The sequence below is a fragment of the Symphodus melops genome (genome assembly GCF_947650265.1).
Source record: "Symphodus melops genome assembly, chromosome: 10".
Lineage (NCBI taxonomy): Eukaryota > Metazoa > Chordata > Actinopteri > Labriformes > Labridae > Symphodus > Symphodus melops.
Genome location: NC_136700.1, coordinates 22,569,001 through 22,588,833, shown reverse-complemented (window position 1 = coordinate 22,588,833; position 19,833 = coordinate 22,569,001). Strand labels below are relative to the sequence as shown.

General features: G+C 42.1%; 2 protein-coding genes across 5 annotated transcripts in view; one reads left to right on the top strand and one right to left on the bottom strand.

Moving 5' to 3' along the window:
• tpst1 (tyrosylprotein sulfotransferase 1) overlaps positions 1–4,088 on the top strand; it is a 36,764-nt gene extending 32,676 nt beyond the window's left edge. The window contains exons 4-6 of one of the 2 annotated variants that reach the window (XM_079354424.1): positions 2,769–2,819; positions 3,352–3,420; positions 3,618–4,088. In XM_079354424.1, coding sequence (XP_079210550.1) covers positions 2,769–2,819; positions 3,352–3,387 — 87 coding nt within the window. In that variant the 3' untranslated portion in view covers positions 3,388–3,420; positions 3,618–4,088. The remainder of the gene's footprint in view (positions 1–2,768; positions 2,820–3,351; positions 3,421–3,617) is intronic. The other variant, XM_079354425.1, reaches the window with a different exon arrangement.
• A 1,028-nt stretch (positions 4,089–5,116) lies between these two features.
• Positions 5,117–19,833, bottom strand: part of sgsm2 (small G protein signaling modulator 2) — a 62,792-nt gene continuing 48,075 nt past the window's right edge. The window contains exons 9-24 of one of the 3 annotated variants that reach the window (XM_079354421.1): positions 19,501–19,568; positions 19,248–19,411; positions 18,882–19,014; positions 18,519–18,653; positions 16,042–16,216; positions 14,672–14,736; positions 13,996–14,141; positions 12,465–12,593; positions 11,881–12,063; positions 9,730–10,116; positions 9,453–9,577; positions 8,990–9,072; positions 8,421–8,530; positions 8,080–8,176; positions 7,738–7,905; positions 5,117–7,651 (exon numbers count right to left, since the gene is read on the bottom strand). In XM_079354421.1, the coding sequence (XP_079210547.1) occupies positions 7,563–7,651; positions 7,738–7,905; positions 8,080–8,176; positions 8,421–8,530; positions 8,990–9,072; positions 9,453–9,577; positions 9,730–10,116; positions 11,881–12,063; positions 12,465–12,593; positions 13,996–14,141; positions 14,672–14,736; positions 16,042–16,216; positions 18,519–18,653; positions 18,882–19,014; positions 19,248–19,411; positions 19,501–19,568 (2,257 nt within the window). In that variant the 3' untranslated portion in view covers positions 5,117–7,562. The remainder of the gene's footprint in view (positions 7,652–7,737; positions 7,906–8,079; positions 8,177–8,420; positions 8,531–8,989; positions 9,073–9,452; positions 9,578–9,729; positions 10,117–11,880; positions 12,064–12,464; positions 12,594–13,995; positions 14,142–14,671; positions 14,737–16,041; positions 16,217–18,518; positions 18,654–18,881; positions 19,015–19,247; positions 19,412–19,500; positions 19,569–19,833) is intronic. The other 2 variants (XM_079354423.1, XM_079354422.1) reach the window with 2 other exon arrangements.

Genomic DNA, 19,833 nt, shown 5'->3' with positions numbered 1-19,833 from the left:
TCTGGCCCTTTGTCTCGGTCTGTCCTCTCTTTGAAGGACTGATTGATCTGTTGTGTGCAAAGCTGACGCACCAGCCTCTTCTTCAACTTTACAAATCATAAACGGCTTGGATTTTATTACCTTGAGCATGTGAGCTAGTATACAACCATCGAGCATACTCTTCTCCTTTTTCTGTGTGAGCCGGAGGTTTGGCCCGGCTCGGAGCTGCCTGGCCTGCAGCCTCACTTCGCAGAGGAAAACTTCAAAATGGCACCCAGGAGGAAATCAGAAACATGCGCTCGCCTCTCTGTCTCTGCTGTTGGAAATACTGTTCAGTTTCTGGCTCCATGTCCACTTCAGGCAAACGCACAAGCATGCATGAAGACACTCGGGGAGCGAAGAATGATTTGTTTTTGTTTAGGGGAAGTTTTGATAAATGGAGCTCAGGAGGGCCCGCAGGACTTGACCCACTCCTGCCTCTCTGTGCAGTAATGTTGATCCATTGATTGTCTGTGTATGTAAGTTTTCTCTATTGGTTTTATTGAGCAACTTTAGAGTGCAAATACTGTTTTAAGATGATCTTTGCCCTTCTGTTCTTCAACATCCTCTGTCTCTCTGTGGTTGTTTTTGATGTCGGGGGTGTTTCGAGTGCAGTTGTGGTTCGTGGTGAAAGAGAAGGGAAGTCAAAGAAACAGAATCTTTGCAGTGGAAAACATAAAATTAAACATCACACAGAATGCAAAACTAAACCTTCTTTATAACTGATTATCCATATATAATATATCCTTATAACTGTCATAGCTACTGGTAAATCATCTTGATGAAGTTGAGTATTCAGCTGAGTGAAAAGCTTTGAAGTACAATTTGTCCATCAGACTTCTTCTCAATCAGGTCATTTTGTAAAATTCAGATCAAACACATACAGAACAATAAATCTGGGAAACTATTATCTTTTTTTTATGTAGTTTGTGATATGAGTGAGACACACACACACACACCTACACACACACACACCTACACACACACACACACACACACACACACACACATGCAAAGTGGCAGAGGAAAATCTCTTGAGGCGTTGGGAACGATTATAATCAAAACATTTTGGTTTTACTTTCAAGGTTGAACAACCACATGGATGTGCCTTGCAGCTAATTTCCCAGCTGATTAAACAAACTCTTAGGTTCAAACTAGTCCAAAGGTGAAAATACACTCAGAAAACAGTAAAAACTGAGCCGAGGCTCACGATCAAAGGATCTACCTTTTAAAGATGATGAATTAATTTGTGTGGCTAACGCTAACAATGCTGCAGGTTAACGTCCACATGTCTTTGCTAAATGTGGTTGCACATTGCTCAGGTTGAGTGCTTTTAAACCAGTTAAACCTGACACAGCCTATATACAACTTTTATCTCCATTTTCCAGATCAAAACAGTGCCAGACTGTGCTGCCCCTTCAGGATGTAAACCGTCTACGCTGCTGGTTTACATCCTGGTAGTAGAGCAAGGAGAGCACGCTTATTAATTAAGGCTACAGCCCTATCTAGTGACGGGTAGCTGCAAAACAGCTTAGACGCAACGTTTTCAATGTAATGAGAAGAACTAATGAGGTTAAAGGTGAGATCAGATCTGGGATCAGTATGTGTCTCACTGCTGCCCCCTGCTGTTCTGCAGCACTGTGACAGCACACTGCTGAAGCCTGCTCCTGTTTCACCTCATAATCTGTCCCTCTTAAAATAAACTCACTCCTATCACACTGATACTCTCAGCCAAATCTTCCCTCGACATGCTTCTTCATCTCAGTCCAGCACGATGACCTCGAAATGCAGCATAGTTGTTTTTGTCAGTATTAGCGAGGCGACTTCCTGAATAGATACTGTCAGGTTCTGTGGAAATAAGACGCATGTTCATGATGATCCAGCTGGAGCTGTCTGGTCATTAGACGACTGTGTGGCCAGCAGGAGACATAGCAGAGTTTTTCCGTGTGCTTGGATTCCCTCCATACACAGAGGACACACAGCTTTGTCCTGTTGGGTATTCACCTCTGTCTGATGTGACGTCTGTTTTTTTTTTTTGCATCGTCAGCCCTCTGTCAGCTTGGAGTCTGCAGAAAGACTCCTTCGTCTCCTCCTCTTATCCTTCCATTTCCCTGCACGGCATCTCTTTGCACCTCCTAGTCTGATCCCATGACAGACTGTTATTGTGGCTGTGGTTAAGTTGACTGACACAAGGGTGTGTTGCAGTTAACAGCTGCCTCAGCTTCACCTCTTTCTGTTTCTAGATTGATCAGATGTTAGGTTGAGAAGGCCTCTCCAATATGGCAACCTAAAACCTCTCAACACTAAGACTGCATCCATGTTGTCACCAGTGTCTTACAGTACACCCCTTAATTATATGATAGAAATCTTTAGCACGTGTAAATCAACTCTTCTCTCAACATCTGGTTGAGTCAGGCGCCTGTCGTCATCAGGGTTATTCACGCTGAAAGCTTTATCACATTCTAAATCATCGAACATGTCGTGATCGTATTCGCTGTGACGCCTCCTTCCTGCTGATAAACACACTGAGGTGGAATACATCAGTCAGACTGTGAGCTCGGCTTGGATCAAGAAGTGATAATCACACTTTTGCAAAAGAAAATGAAGCTTTCATCTCATTGACTCAGTGATTTGAAAATCATCATTTGATGTAAAGTGATCTGATGATCCAGTCAAGCTTCTCCTGGTTGTCCAGGTGATGAATTCCTGCAGATTCAATGACCACTAAACCTGGCGCTTTGTTTTTCCAGGTCTTTAAAGGTGAATTTCAGCTACCAGATTTCCTAAAAGAACAATCACAGGTACAGTAACATTCCTGCCTGTTGCTGAGCTTTTTTTTTTTTTTTTCTTTCGTTTTATTTCCAAACACAGCTTCTTTTGATTTAAACCATCTCAGCTCCGTGAAAACAAATCGTCTCATCTCATGTTTTTAACTTGAGTTTCTTGCCATGCAACGCAGCCTTTTGTTGTCTTCTGGTCTCGGCTTTATGTTGTTTTTGGTCTTTAGTTGTTTTTTTTGTGTGAGTCTCTTTATGTTGTCTTGTCATGTCTGAGTTTAAGAGCCTGATGTCGGCCGAAGAGCACGTCTGCCCCCTTCTGGTAGTTAGACCAATCCACATCTTGCTCTCCATGTTTTTGATTCACACATTTTGTTTTTGATTTGCTCAACTTTAAAACATTTTGTCCACCCAATCAAGCTTTGTCTGTTGAATGATGGATGAATAAATGGCTGTGTGTGACAGGCAGTGTGTCAGCTGTCTGTGTCATCTGACGTCATCTGGGTGGTTTTTTTCTTTTTCTCTGTTGAACCTCGATTTGTCTGTTTCCTCACAGATTCAGAAGTCTGCAGAGGGACCAAACCCCAGTTAGGAGCAGCGAGAGTGCCACCACTGCAACATACAGGTATCTGGGATCTGTAGTTCTTAACAACATTTTAACATTGCCAAAATACTTGTTACCTTTGGACAGAGCCATGCGAGTTGTTCCCCTTCATTTCCAGTCTTTATGCTAAGTTAACAGACTGCTTATTTTTAGCTTCATGTTCCATGTAGAATATCAAACTCTGCACTGATTTTGACCCACACATCTTCATGTCTCAGTTGCAGTGAAAGAAAAAATCCTTCACATCATCTCACCGTCTGACCACAGTAGGACAGTGACCTGAGCGTGAGCAGCACCCCCACCTGCAGGCTGCCACCACTCCTCGTGTACGGAGCGGAGGACTCTTGGCCTTGGATGTTGTACTGTACAGAAAATAATACTAATACTTCTCACACCCACAGAATGTCTGCTGATTGATATTTTTTTGTCACATCATGCTTGTTGATTATTTTTTTTAGAAATGATTTCAAGCTTTTTAGAGAGAACCACAACAACTCTGTGATTCTGTTGTAAAAAAAAAAAAACTGCAGTGAAGCAAATTTGCAAGAAGTATTTATGAATGGAAAATTAGCTTTTGAAAGATGCAATACCTATTTTAGTGTTAATTTTTTCATGCCTTTGTATTGTGCAATGTCATGGGTACTGATCAGTTTGAAGTATCGACCGTGATAAAAGATGCTTTTTCTAAACCTGTTTTCACCCGTGTGTTTTTTCTTCATTTAAAGGGTCAGTGCACCATTTAACAGTTATTTGTGGTCAAGATTTTCTAAAACAAACGAGCTCCTGGTGAGTTTAAAAAGCTTCCTGATCCTTAATGCTCATTTAATTTGTATTTTAAGAAACATCATTATAAGTATAGCAACACTTCTATCAACTATGAAAACAGCAGTAAAGGTTTTACAGCAATAGGACTCTTACACGCATCCTGGAGGAACACAGCAGTAAGCTGAATATTTTGTTGTATTTGTTGATGATAGGATGTTCAATATTTAGAGAGGAAAATCTGAAGCCTCTAGATGCCCCGTTTCTTTTTACAAGACCTGGACTACCAACATCTTAAATGTAACGGCACACTATCTACTTTGACCACAAGGGGTCACCAGAATCCACACTGTACAATCAGAACAACAGTACCTGCTGCTATAAGCGAGACACAACGCCAGAACCAGGAAGTGAAACATTTAAAAAGTTTTAGTTTCAAGAAGAACAGCAGAGATGTAAGTCCATATTGGTATGTATTAAAATTCAGACCGTCTGTGAGGGGGGATAAAGGGGAAAGCTCTCTGGGGTCCAGTCTCATGGGGAGGTTAGCAAAAATAACATGGCCTGTCCTCATTAAGAAACACTGACCACATATAATTTTACAATTCAACATTCTCTGCAAAGCAATAAAAACACTTTATTGTTGCTTCAGTAACATGCAGCCTAATTAAAAATAAAGACCCCCTCTTCTTAAAATGATATGAGCCAGCTCTGTTGTCATGTTAGGTTGGTGTAGCCAGTCCAGGAGGTGCACAAAGTTAAGACACTGGAAAAGGAAGAAGAAGAGGGTGCAGGCTGGGACATTTGACCCCAACAAGAACAGATCAGCTCCTAAGGCTGATGAGTCAGGCAGATTGAATGTGGATATGTTGATTTAGATTCTTTGTAAGAGGGATGAAAAGACAGAAGCAAACATTAAAACTCTCAACAACTAAAGAGAAGATAAACAGCCCACTCATGAACAAGTTGTTTAATAATACATTACATTCAAGGCAAATAATACATCCTTACCAATACATATATATTCAGCAATGCAATCAATCCATTGGATCTCTGAATAAATAGAAATCTTGAAATCAGTGCACAACATTGAGAAGGAACACTTAACAGTCAACGTGTAACAACGTCTGCACACATTCTGCATCTCTGCACAGTTTTAAAACTCCCACTAGTGCTGCTAAAACCAACATAAAAATAGATCTCAAAATAAGGTATATATGTTTATATTTATGGTTCCACAGTCTTCATAGAAATATCAGGATTTCAGTTTCCTATTTACAGCAATATAGACTTTAATGGATCTTCTGAAACGACAGCAATTGCACAGTAGTTAAAGAATCACAATTTTCAAAAATATTGTACACACATAGTAAACAGTCAGTCTTCAAGATGCAGTATGAAATTGCACATTGTCGTCATGCCACAGAGGGGGCTTTTTCAAGGCTTTGGTACACAACGTCCTGATTGGAAGAAGAAAAGGGGAGACATAAATCCACATCTCCGCCCGTTCCTGGGATCAAACTAGCAAGTGAAGAGAGCTGGATCACTACAGTACGCTTCAGGATGGGGAAGACTCTTGGCACTTGGATCACAGGTGCAGGTCCCTGCTGGATGACCAATCAGATGCAGCTGTGTCGAACGTTTTAAGGAGGAGAGGAGATAAAGGGTCACACTATAAGGGGGGAAACAGTATCAAAAATTTCCTTCAGATAGAAACATGAATAATACTCTGTGCTGTCACTGTGAAGCCCAAGATCAAGCGTATACTGACTCGCTGAACACTGGAGAGAATTTGGCATCAAAAGCAGCAGCTTTCTTTTAAAAACGGGATCCGCAAATCTGGTTTCTAGACCGACCTGATTCAAGCTTAATTCTGTTCTTAGAAGCTGGACTCCAGGCAGGATTGCAACCAGATTTCAGTGAACATATCTGATGTTTCCAACAAAAAATGTGGATTTGAAGCTTCTGTATATCTCTACTTGTCAACAGTTCCTAAACGCATCACTGATCTGATTCTCCTAAATTACATTGTGTACATGCATGTAGAGCTACTAGCAAAACAAACCATGTTAAAATGACATTTTAAGGCTACGTATGGCAAAAAAAGGACTTTGTAGGACTTTGTAACACATCCAGCTCAGGAAAAACCATGCACATTTCAGCATGGTTTTTAAAATGCATGCAAAGAGCTACTTCTCCACTCATTTCTGTCCATTACGCCTGACTAGTTCACTCGTCTGTAAAAAAAAAAAAAGTGTGGATATTGTTAGTAATTACTAGTTACTTCTCCCCTAAAAACAAATGATAATTAAAAACATTCATTCTAAAAGGAATTAGCCTTACAGCTGTGTAATGTCAGTTTGTTAACTCTTCCTTTTTCAGAAGTATTCCTTAAGATCTCAGCCCTGACCTTACACCATGGGGGCACAAGCAGAGATGCTCAAGTTATTTTTAGAGTTTAAGGGGGCGGCCTGTGTGCTTTATTCTCTACTGTTGTGCTCTGCTGCTCTGTTCTTTCTACGTTGAAATAATCCTCATCATCATCACTAACACGCTCAGGAAAGTTGGCTGCAATCCGCTCTGTCTTGTCTCTACAGTTTTGCCTCTCTAGGTGCCTCCGAACCTCATAGATATTCTTCACAGGCACCATGAAGCAAAACCCTCACAAAAGTGCAACTGGGTACTCCGGGCTGTCACTGATAAAGGCAACATTTGTGTGATAATGAACAAAACGAAAAAAGAGAGGGGGGACAAGAGGTTAAAAACACATGCCTATTGTAGAAAATACTCATGAAAAGGTAGTTGGCACAGTCCATTTGGTCACTAATGAAAACTTCTTCGTGGCTTAGTCTTCTGCTCCTCTGTGTGTAAATCCTGGACTCTAGTGGCCTTCGCTGGTACTGCGCGGAGGAACAGGCTTCCTGACAGATATCGAACATGTTCTAGTTCAGAGTCAGGAAAAGGGCGATTCTGGAGAAACTTGCTGTATTGTCAGAGCCAATGCTGCATGTGTATATATGTGTTTGTTTGTGTGTGTGTGTGTGTATTTTCATGCACGCACACAAGCTCTTGTAAAACTGGGGAGACTCAAGAATGTGTTCACAGTGTGATCAAACTCACAAGCATGCAGACAGATCCACATGTCTGAATGGACACCATGGACATTCCATGTGAAGGTTTAATGTAAACAGATGGAGGCGGAGCTCCAGAGCCGGGCCCCCTCAGCAGCATTCCTGCCCCACTCACAGGGCCTTCACCTGGGCAGGGAGGGGACCCGGCCTCCCAGGACCTGCAACGCGGATGGGGAGGCCAGCAAACACTGAGTCTCTCCAAGGGATGAGAGGAAGAGCTAAGTGTCCTTTACATACTCTCGCCCTCTGCATCCTCCTCTTCCTCTACAGTCACTTGTTGTCCATCAGAGACTGGACTCTGTGCACCAGCTCACGGGCTACCTTCAAGATGTGCAGGACATCATGACGCTCAGCCATCTCTGTGGATCAAACACACTGTTATAGTAGTTCCAACAAATGATTTCGTACTTAACATTTAACGATTATGTTTAGCTGTGTCACGTACCGTTGAAGAACTTGATAATGTCAGTGAAGTCCATGTTGTTATCGATGATGATCTCACGGTACACTGTGACCAGGGCCAAAGCCAGAAAGAGGCCAAAGTGCTTTGAGGAAATCCTGGGAGCCACCCAGATCACCTCCCAGACCGCAAACACGTCCTCATACAGGAGCTCTGCACACAAACGAAGACACACTTTACAGTCTTTCAAATACTTTAAACCCAACCCTTATTAATGATTCATTTCATTTCATTTGCATCAGCATTGGTTTACATCTTTGTCAGTGCCTGCAGAAATGAGATAAGGATAAAATAATTGGGAGAGGTAGGGGGTGTAAGAACTGTCACCTCTCTTAAAGTCCAGCAGAAACCAGCGGTAACAGAAGTAGAAGTGAGTGTAATCTCCGTTCTGCTGCATCAGTTCAAACAGCTCAGAGTCCAGGATCTGACATGAGAGAGGGAAAGGAGGTGGTAAATGACATGTACACACACACACACACACACACACACACACACACACACACACACACACACACACACACACACACACACACACACACACACACACACACACACACACACACACACACACACACACACACACACACACACACACACACACACACACACACACACACACACACACACACACACACACACACACACACAAAGTAGGAGATATTTATCACCTGGATAAGTGACCTCATGTTGGCAAAGTGTGTGTCCATGGCTCCACCTGTAGGGAAGTTCTGACTCATCCTCTTCATTAGCTGAGTGAAACAGCTGTAGGCCAGGGACTCTGAAACACACAAACACAGAAGGAACATGAGGGCTCATGCAGCCGCGTTGGTGCAACAAAATGTCCATTTGAGTGCTCTTGTGTTTGTTCTTTGATTGGGAACTTTTACCCTCATATGTTGTGCTGCAGCCTGAGAGCTCGTGTCTGCAGCCTGCAGCCTGAAACGTTCCACTGGAGTAATTTCTAGTCTTCTAACTACTCAGTGCTTTTACACCACATCTCACACAGCTGCCCATTCACACACTGATGGAAGACGTTTACATGTAACCCCATGCCCCACAAATAATCGTCTCTGTATATAATATCTAAACCTTACCTTCATGCTTTAATCCATACATGGTTGCTCTTATGTTTGTTTTTTAAAATAATTCAAACCTGTTTCAGTTCTGATAAGCTACAGGATAGCTATAAGAGATACAGTATAAGACATATGGTGTTCTGATGATTCTTTATTCTCACCGTCGTCCAGGATGACCATTAACGGGGCAAGCAGGTCGCACATACCCTGAACGTAGCCGACCTCTAAATGCTCCCACACATAGCTGCAGGCGAGAAGGAGACACAGAACAGCAAAGAAATCACATTCAGCTCAACAGGCTTTATTTTACATTTCTGACATGTTACCTTGGTGATAATTTCATCACATAAAAAAAAAAAAAAAACTGACTGCTCCAATTTAGCTCCACCTCGACCATCAACTTGTCACATGAATTCCATTAAAAAGCCCTGGTACTGGCTGACCTGTGATGCTCTGCTACATGTGCTTCAGTCCTCAGAGGTTCATTGAGAGAAACCAGAGAGTAAACTCTACAGAGCAAACCAAATAGAGCTCTATTTCTACTATTTCTATTTCTGGATGTGTTATATATGACAGTGTGATTAAACGGCTCACAGTGAAGGATCTTGAAACACCTCCTCATACCTGCACATGATGTTCCGTAATTTCTCCAGGTTGGCTGTGGTGAAGTAATAATAGTTGCGGTCGCAGCGTTGCACATCTTTGTCTATTCTGTGGAGATTCAGAGCGACTGTGTCCAACAGCTCGATCTGCACAAAGGCATCATTGTTGTTGAAATTGAAGATTAAAGATGGATCAATCAAAGTTAATTTACAGGGCTTGCAATGAGAAGCATCAGCTTGTACTTTGAATTAAAACTCAGACATTTGGGTAAAGAGATGTCATGTTTCCTTTCACTCACGGTATACGAGGAGAGTGAAGGTAAGATCCCTTCTGCAGTTGCTCCGTCGGTCACCAGTTTGTCCAGCTGGCTACACAGTTTGTCCTCAGTCAGAGACTCCTGACGCCCCCCCAGCACATCTGGAGTACTGCCCTCCTCCCTGCCCCCCCCTTCCTCCTCCGTGCTCTGCCCGTCGTCTATGCTGGACAGGATCTGGGAATGAGCAGAGGTCACTGAGTAGTTTCTGGAGGAGGGAAGACCCGAGTCGGGGGAGTCAAACTCCACCAGAGGGCGCTCCTCTTGCGGGAGGGCTGCTGGGGGAACCAGGGTGGTCATGGTAGGGGTACTGTCCTCTCCACTGGGGGTCTCCTGGCTCCCTGCGTCCGGCTCATCCACGGACATAAACACCTGAAGAATGACGCAACTTGAAACTGATGTGCTGATGTACAGAGAGTTTATGCTTAAGCTTAAACTTTTTGGTTTGGGATTTTACATACACAACTCAAATAGGTTAATAGCATTAACCACAGAGCATTATAAATTGTATGGAAATACAAATCACACCAACAGCTCCAATACACACTCTTCATACATCTCATTTTTACTACACTAAGCTGTATAAGAGTCGATTTGCTTTTAGCCAAGTTCACCTTCATTTTAAACTATTGTTCTTCTGAAATTAATTTGATTGTATTTAGTTTAAGGTTGTTTTTTTTTACTTTGTACTAAAGTTTTATTTTACATAGTTTTATATGCTTCTTGACATTCTTATAACTTCATTGAATAAGGATAAATCTTAAAATGTTTTTTGATTAGACAGATCATAAATCATGATCGCTGACAAAAAAAATAAATATATATATATATATACACACACATATATCTATCTATATATATACACATATATACACATATATAGATATAGATATATATGTGTATATATATATATAGATATATAGGTATATATTACCGTGATACAATACATGTTGTGTAGTAAATCTAAGGTTGTAACCACCTGGAGGTCACATAAACTCTGGGTCTGTGTCTGAACTGTCAGTAGTATTAGTCATATCAATAATGTCATTCCTGTTATACTAAGTTTATTCTGTTTCTGAACTTATCATTTATCCCCTCTAGGACTTGATTTCTTTGAATTTAGTGCTGGATAGAGTCGAAAAGCGGAGAGACATGCGGTAAAGTCGCCACGGGTCGGACGCGAGCCCGGGCCGCCCGCCCGCCCCGACTGTAGCCTCAATACATGGGAGCGCGCGCGCTGCCGCTGCGCCATCGGCGCTCCCTTTTATTGAACTCTTTCGTAATAAAGTGTTGGAGCAACCAGGCACCAGAACGTCCTTCAGAATTTATATATATCAATATTTTCTTATGTATGAAGAAATAATTTTTGCTGACTTCATAAGGAACTCAGCTGGTGCACATACTGTATGAGCTCAGCATGTTGCATAAAGATCGCATGAAAACTGACTATAAAGCAGAGTGCCCTTGGATTAAACCTTGAGGAATACCAAATCTGAGGTTTCAAAAAGGTGACTTTACTTGGTTAACTTTCACACACTGCTCTCTGGTCTGAAGGTACAGTATGACGAAATGAGAAAAGTTAGAATGGTGAATGCAATGGTTGATAGTCAAATGCTTTTATACAATACATGCAGTATTTCCACTGCTTTACATTTAACAGAAATAACAATCTGCTTTTTCTATGGAATCTTTTGGTCCAAAAGCAAATCATAAACCCATATAAGAAATAAATGTTCTTAGGTGGTCTACTAGTCATCCTGCTAAATAATCATTTAAGAGAAATATCGAGCTTATCAGGTCAAAATCCCCTTCTTTTAAGACTTTTGTAAAGGCTTCCTATTTTTAATTTGAAGTAAAAACAAACGACTCACCCTCTTACTGCAGATGAAGTTGAAATGTAAAGCAGTGTTATGGGGAAATATGTCAAGCAGAGACATGGTTTTTGGAACAGTGGAATGTGCATATCTCAGGAAATGCAACATTAGATTATATATATCATGCACATATTTACAATGTTAATGACACCAGTGAACAGCAGGAGACTAAATTAACAAATGCTCGATGTGATTCTTCATCTAACAAGGAATTAGATGTTTGCTGAATGGAGGTGATTTTGTGTTTCGTCGAGATGATCACCTCGTTGCTCAGCGTTGAGTCTCTGTGAACGAGCCTCAGGACATGGCTGTCGATGCTGCTGCCTGAGGAGAGCTTAGCAAAGATGGCCGACTGCATCTCCTTCTCCCTCTGCTTGACAATCACCTCACAGGCCTTCCACTCCCGCATCACCTGCTGGTAGCGCTCACTGATCTTCATATCAATCTGCACAGATTGACAAAGTTTCTCATAAATTCAACTGAAATTCTGTTCTGGTTTTTAAAAGGGCTCAAATGTCACGTATATGGGATGTTAATGACTAAAAGGCCCCACATCTCCGCAGGCATCCTTTGAACAGGCTGCAAGGCAACGTAATCTTTGATCGTAAAACCCAAGTGATCAAATTATGTTTTATGGTGATGAAGGTGGTCAAAAAATAATCTGAGCCTGTCAGTGACAAAAACAGAACTTTAAGTGAGCATAGTTTGATAATGAGTATTTCACAAAGGAAATAAAACTGCAGCAGTATCAGCCTATTTCACGCCTGCCAGCAGATATAATCTACAGACACTTCCCCTTCAGGGACAAATTAAGATTGTGCACATGTTAAGGTGCGTGTCTTGTACCTGGCTCATGTCTTTTTTGCCCATGCCGAACTTGTAGTGTCCCAGCAGGAAAGGCCAAACCTCCTTTCTGATGTCGTGCTGCACTCCGCCATAATACACCAGCCGCAGCAGCTCCAGCTCCTTGTAGTTCTACACACAGATAAACAGGTTTTTAGGAATATAAGTCAAAAGAATAATAAAAAGGTTGACAGGAAGACAACACTTGCTGTGAATGGTGAGAGGAACGAGACTTAGAGGAAGAGCATCAATAATGAAAGAAGAAGAAGAGTGATTGGGAACTGTACAGAGGAAGACATGCAGAAGATAAAGGGCACGGATATGAATAGAGGGTTAATTAGTAATGATGACTGTATTGGAGCTGGTGAATGATTACAGTGGATAGTTTAATAGCTGTGATGGTATCATACTACACTCTGTACTAGACCTCATCTCACTGAAACTCATTAAACTGTAATTACAGTGAAGACCAGAGTGGAGGGGGGAGGAGACCAGAACGTGATCGCTGACGTTTAATGAATACACACCTACAGAGAAGGAAGGTGTGTCACGGAGAGAGGACAGAATTATAGAAACATTTTAACTCAATTAAAAAGTTAGAAAAGCTTCTAATGGGTTAAAAACTCAGTAAACCGTTTGATGGTCATTAAATATTATATATATATATATATATTCTAAATACTTCTTTTTGCCATTTTGCCTTTATTGGATAGGACAGCTGAAGAGAGACAGGATATATTGGGAGGAGAGAGCAGAGGAGGACATGCAGGAAAGGGCAAATAACCACTCTGAAAATCTAAATTGTCAAAGTAACACAAAAAACCCTGAAACAACTGTGGACCATTGAGCAACACAGCACCTGAAGTTTTTATTCAAATCCTCTAATATTGTACTCATGTCCCCGACTATATACTGTTCACACAAAGACAGGTCTGTTGAGGCTGCTTCACCAACTCTGTCTTTTCATTACTCAGCACATCACCTGCTCAAACGTTGTGTAAATAAGAAAAGGGATAAAATAACTTTGAGCAGTCAGAAGAGTAAGAAAGAGCTATAAAAGCTCAAGTCCATTTACCTTTTGATCTGCACATCATCTGATTACTAAAACGAAAACACTAAAACTCCACATAATCCCTGGGAGTGATTGGGCCAAACTCTCATACTTTCTGAAGTCCAGTGGGAAATCTTTTGCTCCTCATTATTCTTTCAAGAAACTTTCCTCACAGGCTGCATCAGCCCTTTTCCCCTTCATAAATTGTGACTGTAATTAAAGCCAGCAAAGCCCAAACTCAGCATCAATAACATTATATATGTACAGGTTACCAATACCAGCGATGACTCAATGATGACTTAGCATTCTCCCTGACTTTTAACTTTATTATTCACTGATCTGCTGATGAAGAGGTTTTGGTGGTGTCGGATGGTTACAGAAGATTAAGGTCCTTGTTATCTTGCAATTTGTCTATCACTACCTTATAATAAAAGCTCTTGTAGACTGTTCATAACTGTTCACTCCTCTCTGCTCCCCACCTACCTTGCAGTCTTTCTGGTACTTGCTCCACACCTCTTTGCTGAGACCTCCAGATGCCTCGCAGGGTCTGTCAGGAGGGACGATGTTGTGATTGACCAGAGCTGACAGGTGAGTCCGCACAGTGGACAGATGACGACAGTAGGCCAGCCCTGATGGACAGGTGAGACATGTACAGAGACACATAAGGGACATTTAGCCTTTGTAAAGTCAAGTCTAGGCAGATATTTTTTTAAGTAAATGTTCCAAATCGCAGAACATAAAACTCCCCCAGCCGTTAGTGTTTGTTATAAACTAAGTTAGGGGGGCGCTGGCGGTGCAGTGGTTTGTGCGCGTGTCCCTCTGCATCGAGGCTATAGTCCTCACGCGGGCGGCCCGGGCTCACTCTCTCTCACTAGAGCCTGGTTTCTGGCTCTATCCACTTACCTTCCCTTTATAATGAAGGCGCAAAAAATGCAATGCAAAAATGCAAAAAAGAAAAAATGAAGTTGGGAGTTTTGACGACTGAATTGAAAAATGTTCTCTAAACTGGGAGTTAAATGTCACCTCTGTTCTCAGCAGGTGGATTGTTAAACTCAAGCAAACAGATCAAAATCTTGTCTGCTCTCTCTCTCTCTAAAAGTGAACTGTATGTTAAAAATGACTGCACTGAACACTGTGCAGTGAAACATGATGCACTTACAGCCATAAAATGCTCTGGACACTATCTGCCTCTTCATGTTCTGGCAGAGCATCTTCAGAGGAACACTGTGGGAGAGAAAAGCAATCAACCATTACCAAGTGACTGCGGATTGTAAAAGCTTTTTAAATGTTTTTGTTCAAACACAGAAATCACCGATGTGGCTGAAAGCCGAAGTAAAAGTCATGCATTTTCTCAAACAGATTCATGACGTCTCAGACTCTAAAGAACTCCACAGAAAAGTGCTACTTAGACAAGAGCAACACTCTCAGCAGTTTCCTTTAAAGTGAATTTACATGTATATGTGAATGTTGGTGGGATCCCCTCAGTATTAAATTGAACTTCATACCCTGTCTGTGTGTCCTGCACCTCAGCGGCAACGAAGTGTGGACAACAGGAATGCGAGGAATTCAAAGGAGAAATCTTATCCCATCTCCCCCATCCTATTTTTCTTATCACCAAGAAAGGTCTTTAACCCTCTAGTTTGTAAAGTGTCTCAATGTAACACTCGTTATGAATTGGTAATAAACAAATAATGATTGCTTGATTGGTTGATTAATTGATCAATTTAAGTTACACATTGATAATTCACAACAATAATTCCCAGGTGCAATGTTATGCTCTGTATTAAAGTATAACAAGGTGTCTAATGAGAAAGAAATGTGTTTTCAGGTTGTATTGAATTGACCAGAGTCGATGAGAGTTTTAACAGATCATTCCTCGATTGATATTCATTTGCTGAGATAACTGCAGATAGGGCTGCACAATACAATACAATACAATAAAATACACACAGCAGAGTGAAGCTTTAAAATCGAATGTTTCTGATTCAACTGGCCCATAAAAAAGCACAACTTCGATGCTATGCTAACACCAGTGGTATACCAGTCATTTTTTATTCCTCATAACAAAGAAAGCCTCTAAAGGTACACTCTCTACACCACTTGATCGTACAATTATAATATAAGTATGATGTTATGCCGATGACACTGTCATGTACTGTCATGCAGGTTCTTTTTGTTGTTATTTACAAGAGGGCAAACACTGAAAAAAGGCATGATCTTCTTCAATTTGTTTTCAAATAACGTTGATAAATATCACCTTCACATTACAAACTGTCAGGTGTTTGAGTGACAAAAACTTTAAAAACCTTTCAAGAATCCAAAAGCATACCTCCTTAATTGCAGAGAAGATTCAGTGAACCATCCCGAAATTCAGAGTTTTTATTCTGTCGTAAGCCACAGTTGGCTTTTCATGTTATGCCCTGATTTTAACACATTGATCACCTTTGACTTTAGATTAAAAATGTCGATCCTGATAAGATACATCACAGCTCTTTTTCACAGGTGAATACGTTTGTAATGAGGCCTTACGTGTGAATGTCTAACGTGTCATGTATGCAGGTGCAGCCAGACTGGAGGTCAAACGACAAGTTACTGCCTGCTGTGGAGCACGACTGGCACAGAAGGTCGTGAGTTGTGACTTCAGCCTGTTGCCACGACGACGGGCTGCCTCCAAAACCCTGCATCTCCATCATGTCCCCATGGTCTAAAAACCAGAGAGAAGTGCACAAGTAAGAAGACAGAGAATCAGTGCTCTGAGACTAAATAAACGCCGGTGTTTTCACGAGCTACATTTGTTGTTTCATCAGCTTCACCCTGGCTGTGTTCTCTGTTCTTACATATTATGACATCGGTCCCTCAGCTCAACCATAAATACATCTTTTCATGTATTCTTCTTCAAGACATTAAGAGATGAGGAGATGGATGGAAAGTTCTACACTCATGTTACATGTGAGAGCTGGAAAAGCAAGCCAAGAAGAGAGGACACCAAAAGTGGAGAGGGAGGGGGAGGTGCCGTGGGAAAGACAGGCAGAGAGGATGCTGGGAAGCCATGCAGGTTTCAGCTCATCCAGAGGGGAGGCAGAGGAGACAGCAGAGCTCAGGGACACCTTAGACAAACAGGAGACAGGAGGTGGAAGAGGAAGAAGAGAGGCAGTGAAGGAAAAAGAGGAGGAGACAGACGCTCAGGCCATGCAGGATGCAAAAAAGCTAGAACATGACACCAAAATCTCATATTCTCACACAGAGCGAAAACTACCACACCAGTTAAAAAGGCACACAAAGGGGAGGAAAAAATCATAAAACTTCAACATCAAATAAGTGCTCTTCACCTTAATTCTTCAGGTTGGAGCTGATGACCTGTCATAAATATGAAGCTGCGCTTTGGTCAATAATTTCCCCCCAAAGCAAAAAATATTAAAAACAAAAAAGCGAACAGAAAAAATGCTGCTGGGGCGAGACCGCCATGTGGCCCCCTCTTTACTTTATGACTAGACGTGATCAACAAGTGTTTTTGACTGCTCACACAAGGACTCCACGTCTCTACTACTGCGGAACCCCACAGGACCGTAATGAGAGGGGTAAGGAAGGGGGCCAAGAGACAGGAGAGGGGAGGGTGTTGGTGGGGGTGTGTGTGTGTGTGTGTGTGTGTGTGGGGGGGGGGTTAGTGAAGAATTACAGTGAAAAGCATCGCAGCAAACGACTGCACAAACAAGAGGAGAAACAACTGAGGAACTCAGAGAGAGATGAGAGAGAGAGAGAGAGAGAGAGAGAGAGAGAGAGAGAGAGAGAGAGAGAGAGAGAGAGAGAGAGAGAGAGAGAGAGAATCGAAAGGAACAGAGGTGGAGACTGTGAGAGAGAATTTCCCATCACAAATATGCAGAAGCACATAGTCGTTCTCTTAAAAAACAAAAACAAAGTAAAAAGGTGCAACTGTCCCATGCAAAAACTGTCAAGCATGTTGCAAGTGAGAAATGAAAGGACAAAAGGAGGAAACAGAGTTGATTAAATCAAAAGGTGTGCAGAAAACCAAGCAAATCATCAAAGCACTTCTTTGCCTCCGCAGCGTAACCCCAACAGTGCTGAGTCATGCTAAGCCAGTTCACGTCTCTTTAAGGCCGTCAGCACTGCAGATCCCAGAATTCAAGACAGCATGTAAGGCCTTGGCGTAAACAAGAAGCCACGGGGAAGTTTTGTGTATCAGACCAGGTGACGAGGGTGCAGTCACTCTCTCTGTAACATTAAATCTGTTTATCGTCAGTGTATAAAGATCCCTGCCGAGCATAATCTGTGTTTGAGCATTGGGACAGAAAAGAGACAGAGGAGATTAGTGTTAAGCAGGATGGGTATCAGAGGAGTGTTTCAGCAGCTGCTGTGACATTTACTGGAAGTCTCACAATATCTGTGACAAATTTTCTGAAGACCAAAATGTAATTTTGCCTGATTAAACATCCAGCTACTTTCAACAGCTGTTTACAGTAACTGAAAGCAAAAAGGGTGTCGTCACAAGCAGGAAATGTGTGCTATGCTCATATACCATGCTACATGTATCATATTTTTTATAACAGTGTGAAAGCCTTGATAGGCAAGTGAGAATGAAAAAAAATCCAAAACAGTTTGTAAGTCCTCTCGTCTCCTTAGTTATGGACTTCAGACAAGAAGTTTAAAAGTTTTGCCAACACCGCCTTTTGAAATCATTCATGAAGAAGGGGAATCATGCCACCAAAAAACAACTTAAATAAGGTTGTTTTTCAGTTTTGTGTTGATCAACCATTGTCAACGTCAACGCTCCACACTGTTGGGATCGGCCTCAGATAGCACACACACAGCCAGACCAAGCTGGGGAGGACGGGTTGGGAGGGGGGAGGCAGTCAGGGGCCTGACAGGAAAGGGGCGACAGAGTGGGAGGCAAGGAGGACATCTGAAGCCAGGGTGAGTTCCCAGGAGAAGGTGGGTGGCTGGGGTAGGGGGGTAGGGGGGTAGGGTGGGTGTGTTAAGGTGATAAAAACCTTTCATGACATTAGGGTCTGTGAGGTTCCGCGAGCAGATCATTGAGATCATTGCATGGAGCCTATCTTCCTCTTCCTCGTCGTCGTCCAGCGACGGAGCGCGGCTGCCCGTGGTGTGGTGGTAGTTTATGGTGACTGTGTGCACCAGTGGGACGACAGAGAACACAGTTAGAGCAGAGCCACCCTGCAGGCCCAAGGAATTGTTGGGAAAAAAACACCAGACTTCACGCACACTTTTAAACACCTCATGGAAGACAAAATCCAAGCAGTTATACAAAACGTGTCTTTCAGAATGGATTGGAAGATTCGATTTTTGTTGTGCCCAAATGCTCATTGAGTGTGCAATGGAAAAGTGTTACTCACTGGCGTCATATCGGTATCCAGGGTAAACAATACGGAACACGTAGTCCGCTGCTGTCTCCTCCTCACTGCTCCTGTCCTGGTCGATGAGCCGGGCACTGCTGTTCCTCTTCCTCAGTTTAGGAAACACTTTTCCCTGCAGAACACACATGAGCATCTCAGAAAAGGCTTCCTCCTGACATTTTATTTTGTAACTTATTGTAGTGTATAGTATCATAGATACAATTTTATGTCTATTTTGTTACTACAAAGAATGTTTCAAATGCTCATAATCTGATTGAACACAGATAATCTACATGTCTGACTCTTTTACTTAAGGCCTTCATCTAAATCTATCCTTCAGTGTCGACACCATACATGTAGACCTACCTTTCCTTTCTGGGACCAGAGGGGGGGCTCCAGCTGACCCCGTGGTAAAAGCCCAGTTTCCAGACATGAGAGGAAAGCCAGAAGGTGACCACCAGGGGGGAAAAGAAGGGGCGGCCGCTGGATCCCATCCTGACTGACCAGAACAAGCGTGCCACCACAATCAGCTGTTATGATGAGAAGAGGAAAAAAATAAGAATATCATATAATCACTTGTTGATCAATTTCAGGATGCTATTGGTAGCAGTGTACTTACGTCGTTGGTGACAGTGGATGCAGACTATCTGGCGCAGAGGGACGGTCAGTGCGTAATCCCAGTAGATACTGATGGTAAAAAAACAAAATGTGCTGTGATTAAAAACCCTATTACAAATCATTCGAAGAGTTATGAGAGGATATGCAGGTGTTTTTGATCCAAGGCACTTTACTAAAACATATGTTTTGTCATACAGTGCAAATGTATGTGATGTAACTGTGAGAGGGTGGCACTATGTCATAGTGCCACCCTCTCACAGACACTGAAGCTTCAGTGTTTAACCAGCTCTGCATCTGTCTTAAAATCTTTCTGCATTCTAACCTCTCTTCATCT